The sequence below is a fragment of the Poromitra crassiceps genome, assembly GCF_964638095.1.
Source record: "Poromitra crassiceps genome assembly, chromosome: 18".
NCBI classification, from domain to species: Eukaryota; Metazoa; Chordata; class Actinopteri; order Beryciformes; family Melamphaidae; genus Poromitra; species Poromitra crassiceps.
In genome coordinates, this window is record NC_139636.1 from 7273366 (window position 1) to 7283365 (window position 10000).

The 10000-nt window shown below is 46.3% G+C and overlaps 1 protein-coding gene across 1 annotated transcript in view; it reads right to left on the reverse strand.

The window, feature by feature from the left end:
* Positions 1–382: 382 nt before the first annotated feature.
* The window catches only part of LOC310792493 (septin-7-like), a gene marked incomplete at its 3' end in the record, with an annotated part of 28003 nt that continues 18385 nt past the window's right edge, over positions 383–10000 (reverse strand). Inside the window, exons 3-4 of the mRNA XM_083654172.1 lie at positions 7374–7480; positions 383–487 (exon numbers count right to left, since the gene is read on the reverse strand). Coding sequence (XP_083510298.1) covers positions 383–487; positions 7374–7480 — 212 coding nt within the window. The remainder of the gene's footprint in view (positions 488–7373; positions 7481–10000) is intronic.

Here is a 10000-nt window from a genome sequence, read left to right on the forward strand (position 1 = left end):
GGCAAGATACTGAACCCCAAATTGCTCCTGATGGTTGCAGCGGCACGCTCAGGGTAGCTAGCTTGCCATCAGTGTGTGAATGTAGCCATTGTAAAACACTTTAGATCAAAGCTCTATATAAATGCAGTCCATTTACCATTTATGCCAACACACACACACGATAAAGGATTTAAAATTAAATATCGTCATCGGTCCGAAACGAGTATTTCTGCTAGATAAAACATGGCATGTTTCACATAACCTAAGTTTAAGTAGTTTTCTTATTTTGCCCAGTGGATGTCGTGGGCAAAATGTTTTTGCTTACCCCCCCATCCCCCCCACACACACACACACACGCACACGCACACACGCACACACGCACACACACACACAGAGTAGTTCCTCACCAGTTGCTGTTGTCCACTGCATCTCCGAATCCTGGTGTATCAACAATGGTGAGCGTCAGCTGGACTCCCCCTTCCTTAACAAGCACTTTAGACTGCTCCACCTGGAACACACACAAACACACACCAACATTAGTACACTTAACTACACCAGTGGTTCTCCTTCAGAGGGTTCCAGGGGGTCCCCAGCCAAAAGCAGGATCATTTATTTTCGCTATAATTCCATTCATAAGTAACACAATGACTATTTTGGTCATGGTTTTTATACCCCTTTTGTAATAAAACATCTAAAAGCACCAATCTTATTATTATATGGGGGACCGTGGGACAAAATCCTATCAAATGGGGGTCCGTGGTCTAATTTTTGTCAGTTTAGTGAAAAATGTGAAAAATGTTGAGAACCACTGCACTACACAACATCCCATAAAACATTTCTGGGCCTTGCAAGTAGACTGGTACCAGAAGATGTGTGTCAATACAAACACATGACAGTGGCCACCTCCCACTCAGGACAGTGAGGACACATGGCCGCCAGGCTGGCTGTGTGAGTGCACCCACACAGCCTCCAGTCTCTCTGCAGAGGCATGATGTGACAGTGGGGAAAAACAAACCAGGTCTGTGGTGGTGTGGATGTGTTGTACTGTACAGTATGTATTTAGACTAGCATTAGCATCAGGAGCCCAGAGGCATTCCTTTTCTAGCATCACTAACTATACAACAAGCCCCGGCTTTTACACACAGATCCTGCAATACTGGTGAAAAGAGGACTGGCTATTAGGCCCCGTCTCTGCCCTTTTACACAGAACCAAGCAGCGCCGCCATATTTCAGCCCCGGAGTGCTTTTACACAGCGCCAGGAGGTATTTCAGCATGACCTTCTGTCGTTGCCATGGAGATGTGAACTAGTGTATATACAGTACCTGCTGCAGAGGGAAATACATTTATTGTGGCTGATCAGAGGGAATATCCTCACCTATGACTTACAGAGGGATTTATAAAGTGATGGGGGCACGGTGGCTCAGTGGTAGAGCTGTCGCCTCGCAGTCAGAAGGTCCTGAGTTCGATTCTCGCCTGGGACACTGTGGGCGCTGTGGTTGTGTTCCCCCCCATATCTTCAGTGCCTACTGCCCAGGTGGGGTATCTCGTCGTAAGGGCCTTTCTGTCTGTGTGGAGTTTTGCATGTTCTCCCCGTGCTCCCCCAGGGGGGTTCCTCCGTATATAACCCCCCCCACTAAAAACATGCAGAAGATCAGATCGTCATCGTCATCCGACCAGTGACGACAACATCCGAAGTCGGTCCCCGGGCGCTGTACGAGAAAGCGACCACTGCTCCTGGCCTGACCCAGGAGGAAAGGACAAAGCCAGGATGGGTTAAATGCAGAGGACACCGGCCACCGTCAGCATGTGTGTGTTGTGGCCCTCCGTGCATGTGTTGTAGTGTGTTGTGTGACAATAAAGACGGGCTGCCGTCTGAAATAGTTTTTTTTATAAGTCGTGTATATGTCGTGTTAAAGTTGTGTGAACTGTCGCAGCTTTTAAAATGTAAACAGGGTCAGCCGGCTCAAGCCTCCCAAAGCTCAGGCTCCATAGGGTCCCATTGCCGTTGCCACCCAGTGACACGGTTTGTTTACCAAAATGCTGCTGATCCTTCGTATAACAGTATGTGATGTTCCCACAGATCCATCACTTCCTGCAGCTAGCACATGTGCTGTTCCCTTGCTCCGCTGCATACTTTCACAAGGCCAGCTAGTTATTTTAGGATCAGCGCCCTCGTTCACTCCAAACGACAGCCCTCTCTCTCTGGCTGTAGAAAAAACACATTCTTCAGCTTCCACAAACCTTCAGATCATCTGTTTTTGCGCACTGCGAGTCACTCAAACACATCTTAGTCTAACTGTCTATCCATGTGTGTGTGTGTGTGTGTGTGTGTGTGTGTGTGTGTGTGTGTGTGTGTGTGTGTGTGACCATCCCAGTGCAAAAAAACCCAAATCTGCTATTCGAACCGTTTCAGCAAAGAAAAACAGATTGGACGAAAACCTCAAAAATGTGGTGGCGTCTCCACGGCAGCGTTTAGAGGAAATCTAAGCTGGGGGAACGTGAGCACGCCACAAAACACCACAGATTGTTCTGGAATAGAAATACTCTGACCCGGTCTCTTCCACCTCCGCCTCACACCACAGCAATCATGACGCACACGCACACGCACACACACACACGCACGCACACACACACACGCACGCACACATACCCACACACGCACGCACACATACCCACACACACACACAGACACACACGCACGCACACACACACACGTGAACAGTTGCTTGATCGCGGATCAATACATGGTTAAGTTAACGGCACAAAAGACAACAGTGTGGAGAATCAAAGGGCGAAGTCAAACCGTATATTATATATAGAGAGGCAAAGTTAACGTCACTTCCTGCTTCAGCACTGTACCAGAGATTTTCATCCGCCATTTATTTTCTCATAGACATTTCGTAAAATGCTTATAAAAAATAGTTTTACTTGGTCAAACCAAACGGTTCAGCAAGATTTAGAATCGGGAGAGCCCATAGAACATTGCACTTGGACATCGAAAAAACATTTTCTTCAAACCCGCATTTTTTTTACATTTTGGTCCGAGTGAAATGTTATGCGATCTCTCCTGTTTCTAAATATATCTGTACCGTTTGGTTATTTTTATAAGCATTTTACAAAATATCTATGGGAAAATACATGGCGGATGAAAATCTCCGGTACAGTGCTGAAGCAGGAAGTAGGCGGTCACTTTGCCTCTCTATATATGTCATGACGATGGCCGAGCGGTCGTCTGACACAGCAGGGATTGTGGTTTGGCATCATGGTATTGTCGCAGCTGGAGAGCGTAGTGGCATGACCGGTCGTGCATTGCGGTCTCATTTGGGAGTTCTGCATGGCAGCATTATGAGATGCGACTAGAAGACTTTCATGTTTGAACTTCAGCTGAAGGATTACATGGTTTTCTCTGTGTGTGTTTAATTCAATGTGAAATTGTGCTTTCAAAACTCTGCCGGTTAACCTCAGAAATACATGGTGGTCAAGCTAAAACCAGGATAGTCAAGGTTTGGCAATGTAATTACTGAGAGGGCAAAGTGCCAGGTTATACACAGGATTGGGACAACGTTGTACATATTTCTAAGTATGGACGGGAGGATATAATATGTCGAAATTCCTCGTCCATGTGATGATGGAGAAAAATGAATCATGATATTTCTCCTTTACTCACCAGCTCAGCCTCACACACATCAGCATTTCTGGACAGCTGAAAGCCAAATGTACTAGCTGGCCACCAGACACACACGTCGTCAGGGGGAGGGAGAGGTGTGTGTGTGCGCGCCAAGTGTGTGTGGGTGTTGTCAAGCATGTGTGTGTGTGTGTGTGTGTAATGTGCAAAGACAACCAGTGTGCAATATGGGAGTGAGTGGGAGTCAAAATTCTGACTGTACACTCAGCGGTCGTCGCCAGGGGGGCGGGGCAACAGTGCTGCAAACATCAAGTTCGGTTGTGGTAAACATATCGAGTTTGTTGTAGAGCTATTCGGCAGGCCTTCCGAGTCTGTGACAAGCATGATTAAATAAACAAACTTCTACTTCTCTTTGTAGCTCATGGTGCTTCTGGTGTGACAGTAGTCGTGTTTCCATTGCCCTCAGAAATGCGCAAAATCTAAATATCGCAATAGAAATTGGGTAATGGAAACACGTAAATTTCGAAAAACCTCCCAAATATCACAAAAGTTTTTGCGCTCTCATGAGGTGGTTTTTCAGACGTGTCGATATAGCAGTTTATCGCAAAAGTGTAATGGAAACACATTTTCCGCATTTGCACGTCATGTCACCCACCTTCTCCTTTGGAAAAGGAGCGGAAAATGAGGGAGAAAGGGTTCGATAAACCGTGGCAAAACCTCCGCAGCAAGTGGAAAACTTTGAAGCAACGCTACCTACTGTAGCAGAAAGACGAGTGTTGTGCAAAAGCGGAGCGGGGAAAATAGATAATGTTTAATGGCAGAAATCGGTCCATGGTGACAGGCTGCCTGTGAGCGCGCATTAAGCACAGCGGCGAGATGAGGGGATGAAAAGCACACACCGGTGCGGTGCTGCTGACTGAAGTGAATACAGTGACTGTGAGTAATACATTACACACGTTTCAGGTGCAATGTTATAATTATAATACACGACATTCCGATTATTGCACCAAATCAGCCTTTTCCCCCCTCCTCCATCTCTAAATCGGACCAGTTGTATTAGGCTACCTTTTTTCCTCTGTCTGTTTCGCTCACTGCATTCACCGCAGCCAGCAACATGTTGCCACTCATTTTCTTTTGAATTGATAATCAGGCTCGTTTATATGCGTTGTAACTTCATGTTGTGATTTGCATTGACCATTGGTTGGATTTGAGCATGCAGGGGACGGGATATGGGGCGCGTAATCACTGTGGCAGCTGCTGGTAACGGGAATTGCCTTACAGGTGTGCGCGCCGTCAGACCAAACTCAACTTCAATGGAAACGCCTACAAGTCGCAATTTGTACATTGTCGAAGTTGTAGAAATATCGCAATTATTTTGCGAAAAACTGTAATGGAAACACAGCTAGTGAGGCAGAGTACTTCATGGTACTTCTCTTTGTAGTAGCTCATGGTGCTTCTGGTGTGACAGTGAGGCAAAGTACTTCTCCAAATGAGCTTGAGTGTGTGTGGGCAGATTTCTCATTAGGCTTACATTTTATTAATCGACTTAAGACAGGCTGATATTTCTTTTAGCTGTGTGTGTGTGTGTGTGTGTGTGTGTGTGTACAGTATATGTGTGTGTGTGTGTGTGTGTGTGTGTGTGTGTGTGTGTGTGTTTAGTGGGTGTTATGTTTCATGGGAACATTCTTGCCCTGCTACTGACCCCTTCAGGGCCTGAGGGGGATGCAGGGACTCCTCATCTGAATCCCTCCCCCCCTCCTCCTCCCCTCTCTGTCTCTCTCTCACCCCCATCTTCCTCATCCTCGCTCTTCTTCCTGCAGCACCACTCTGCACTCCTCCTTTCATCCCTCTCTCTCTCTCTCTGGACGCTCTGCCTCCATCTCCTCCTCCTGAATCCTCCCTTACCCCACACTGCTTCTCCTTCCTCCCTGCTGCTGCCTCCTCCTCCTCTCTGTCATGCTGACCATAAAAGGACAAAACCTTGCTCTGGCTCTCTCTCTCTCTCTCCCCCCCTCTCTTAGTTTATCCATCTCTCCTTCCTTCTCCAAGATCTCTCCTTCCCTCTGTTCCTCAAGCCTCTTGCCCTCTGCGACTGTATGTGACAACCAGGGCTAGTTCCATCAGCATGGGGCTTTTGAAGGCCAATACCAAAACCAACAGATTTTTGGATTTTGTTGATCATTTTCATGCCCGCCCCCCCAAAAATATAAATTCACTGTGCAGGCCTCCCACACTCACTTGGACATCAAATTCGACACCTTTTCAATGACATTCTGTGTCTTGTTTGACTCAGAAATACTTCCAAAAGCCGTCCATTCACTTGATGTTTGAGGTATAATTATTATTTTTAATAAGAGGCAAAAAACAACAACGTTAAATGGATATATTTGTGTGACCTAAGTGACGACCCGGGTTTAATGGGCTTCGTGGTTTTGTTTGCTTTTGGGCCTGCCTGGTGTGTACTGAGAAACATGTGGTATGGGAATGGTGATGAGGGGGGAGGATTGGGAATGACGATGAGGGGGGAGGATGAAGCCAAACGGGGACAGAGAGGAGACAGGGGAAATGAGGACAGGCTAACAGGACAGGACAGTCTCACGTGCTTTGATGTAAAACACTGCTGCAGAATTCTTCCTTGTAAAGCAGAGGGGACGTTTGATATGGGACAGACATGGAGCGGTCAGAGATTGCTAGTCTTTGCCTTTAGCATGTATAGATAACCAAGGGTCCTGGGTCAGGTTTGGGGGTCAAAGTTCAGACAAAGATGGTATGTGTGGACAGTCCTCATTTTTGGCCCGAATGCCAATTGGGCCTAAAAGCCTAAATTGGGGGCAGTTTCGGTTGTTTCATTGAGGCCAATGCGGAAGTACCGAAAACTGCAGTTCCTCAAATAGCCGCTTGAGGTTTAGCACCAAAAGGGAGTCAATCCCCATTCAGCCCCATGTTAAAATGCACAAATTTATAGTACAAATAAACATGTTCACAGCCTGGTTCAAAAATGTTTTTTGGCTCCATAGCAAAGCTAATTCCACCTTTCATGACAATTGTATGGGGGGGGGGGGATTTTTATATAACACCCATTTAGAGAAAAAAGACTGGGGCATGATTGACAGGTCACCTGTCCAGTGATCGTGCAGCTCGCCGATTTCTTTTAAACATTTTAAAGTAAAATGCATGAATTTGGTGTACTTTGAGAAAGTTTAACAGCAAAATTAAAAGGCTAGATCTATGAAGAACATGACATCATTACTGTGCTGTGGGTTTACAATGACAAACTAAATTTCTCCCTATAGGTCAGGGATACATAAGTGCCTGGGTAGCGAGCAGATGGCGGTATTTGACAATTTAGCAGCTAAATCATAGATTATTGAAAGATATTCCATATTCCAGACTGAAATGCTATAACAGAGGTATTGGCCAGAATGACATGAACATTTGGACACTTATTCAGCGGGTATCTTGCATGTTGCGTTCAGGTGCACTGTAAAAATAAAAAAAAATAAAAAATAAAAAAAATAAAAAAAAATGTGGTCAACATCTTTTTGTGGCGGTCAAAATCCTTTTGTGGCGGTGCGCCACAAATTCCTTTATGTATGGGAAACACTGCCTCTGGATAAAAAAAAACAAAAACAAGATGGCAGCGGCCAAAATGCCAAACGTGAGGCTTCAAAAGTGGAGTCCACAAACCAATGGGTGACATCACACTCTACAACATCCATGTGATTTTGACAGTGTCTGCTCAGCAGCCTCAAAGCTGCGTAGCCTCACCTGCACTGTCTTCTTGATGCGCAGGGACGGCCCGGGGTAGTCCTTAGAATACAGGTCGGTCAGGAACAGAGAGTTGATGAGGGTGGATTTGCCCAGGCCGGACTCACCTGAGGACGGACACACACACACACACACACACACACACACACACACACACACACACACACACACACACACACACACACACACACACACACACACACACACACACACACACACACACACACACACACACACGAAACCATCAGACAGGAAACGGACTCAGTGATGGAATTAACGCTAAGTTCTTTTTGTGGCGTGGAAATGAAAAGAGCAACATTGGGAGGACGGCCTGTTGACCACATGTTTTTCCCACGTACGAACGCACGTGCGTCAACACAAACACACACAAATGCTTGAAAACTCATGCACATTCATCAGAAAAGTCTAAAGCTGTGAAGTCGCTTTGGAAATCGTCTGTCTAAGAGGTAGGGCTACTTGATAATTGACAAAATCTTAATCACAATTATTTTGATTGATATTGAGATGGATCAGCATTATTTGTAGGGATGGTGAAATGATACGTATCACGAGGTTACGATACCATCATGAATTTATTGTCCCTCTCTCTCCCTGTCCCTCCATTCATCCTCTCTTCCTCCGTCTCTCTCTCTCCCTGTCCCTCCATTCATCCTCTCTTCCTCTGTCTCTCTCTCACTCAAAGCCTCCCTCTCTCTCTCTCTCTCTCTCTCTCTCTGCGTACACTGCCAACTTTCCATTCCCCGTTTCCCATACTGACGTTTGAATGTACTGGTGCACGGCAGCCGCACAACATTGACTTGACAAACAACACAGCCACCCTAAACGTACACATCACACACACACACACACACATTACACACACATTACACACACACACACACACACACATTACACACACACACATTACACACACACACACACACACACACACACACACACACAGCTGTGATGAATGGGTGAGCATGTGGCTGCTGTCTCATGAGGAGTGTTTGCTTGGAGGAGGGAGGGAGGAGGGAGGGAGGGAGGGAGGAGGGAGGAGGGAGGGAGGGAGGAGGGAGGAGGGAGGGAGGGAGGAGGGAGGGAGGGAGGCTGCTTGTCCTAGCAAGACCTCTGACTTGACTTTGAAACTTTGAGGCAGGCACAACCCAAAAACATCTCTAACCAAACATGAACCCAGCCTGCGTATAGTATACAGTATATATAGTATACAGTATATATATATATATATACACAGTATAGTATACAGTAGCTCAGGTTGTATTTTCTCAACTCAGAAATCTAAAAGAATAATAAAAGTAAATCACTGCTCCTTCCAGAGAACATAACAGAAACAAAACACGTGCTTAACGGACAATTTGGTAGCATTAGAGACTATTAGGTTTCTTTAAAACTTGAGTGGTTAAAGAAATGTAAGACTGGTCTAATCCCAGCAGGTCCACCACGTGTGTCTGGTTGAGTTTGTGTGTTATTGTCAGGCTGTGATAGAGCAGGGTCTCTCAACAACAAGTCCTCCCATACGGAGCTGCAAAACATTGTGCGCCCCTTCACGTCCAACACATATTTCACTTGTGGTGCTGTAGTGCAGTTAGTGACAGATGGAGTGAGAGAGGGAGGGAAAGCAAGCTGTTGAGTTTGGGAGCTAATAAAAGAGTCTGTGTGTACAGCCTTGCCAAGCGGGGTGGCTTTTATACAGCCTAAAAGCTGCCGGCTGGAGCGGCTCCATTTCAAAATGACCATCAGATGTTTCTCTCCACTCATTTGACATTGATTGTGACTTTTCGAGTCGTCCTCAGGCTGTTAAAGCCTGCCCGGGCCGCGCTGCTCTCAGCGATGCACCATATTGGATTTTTTTGCCGATATTTTCCAACCATTTTGCCGATTGTGTGCATTTCATTCCCACCTAATTTCAGAGAACATCAAGGCTCTCCAACTCCAAGGTTATGAAAAGCATCAGGCCATATTTTTATTTATTTATGTAGCATCGAGCGTTTGGACATAAATAAAGCGTTGTTTGATCGGCCCGTCATATCGTCAGAAATGTTCATTTCGGGCCGATGCTGACGTTCCATTTTAAAGCCTTTATCGGCCGATACCGACGACGAGCTGAAATCATCGTGCATTCCTTAAGTCGACATGAAATAAAAATAGACGACTTGGATGAAAGCAGATCTCCTGGCAACCTCTGAAAGGCCAGATGAACGTAAGCTCTTGGATCAAACTCAGCAGCGGAGCTACATGTTTACTCAGTAGATGTGCAGGGAAGACGAGAGACAACAGGAAATAAATCTGAGAGGATTCCAGTGTCGACCCCTCCTTAACCCCGTCAGTCTGCCCAGCTGTGTGTTTGCTCCTTAACCCCGTCAGTCTGCCCAGCTGTGTGTTTGCTCAGGTATGATGATATTGTGACTCTGCGTGAGTGATGGCCGACACTCTCCTGCTGCCTCCAGACTGAGCAAGACGACCAGCCGACTCCAGCCTGTTTGATGGACTGTTTGAGGTCAGAGGTCACACACACACACGCAGGCACACACACACACAAAGGCCGATTCATGACGAGCTAACACAGACGTATGAAGCCCTCCTACTGACGGCTGCGTAAATCACTC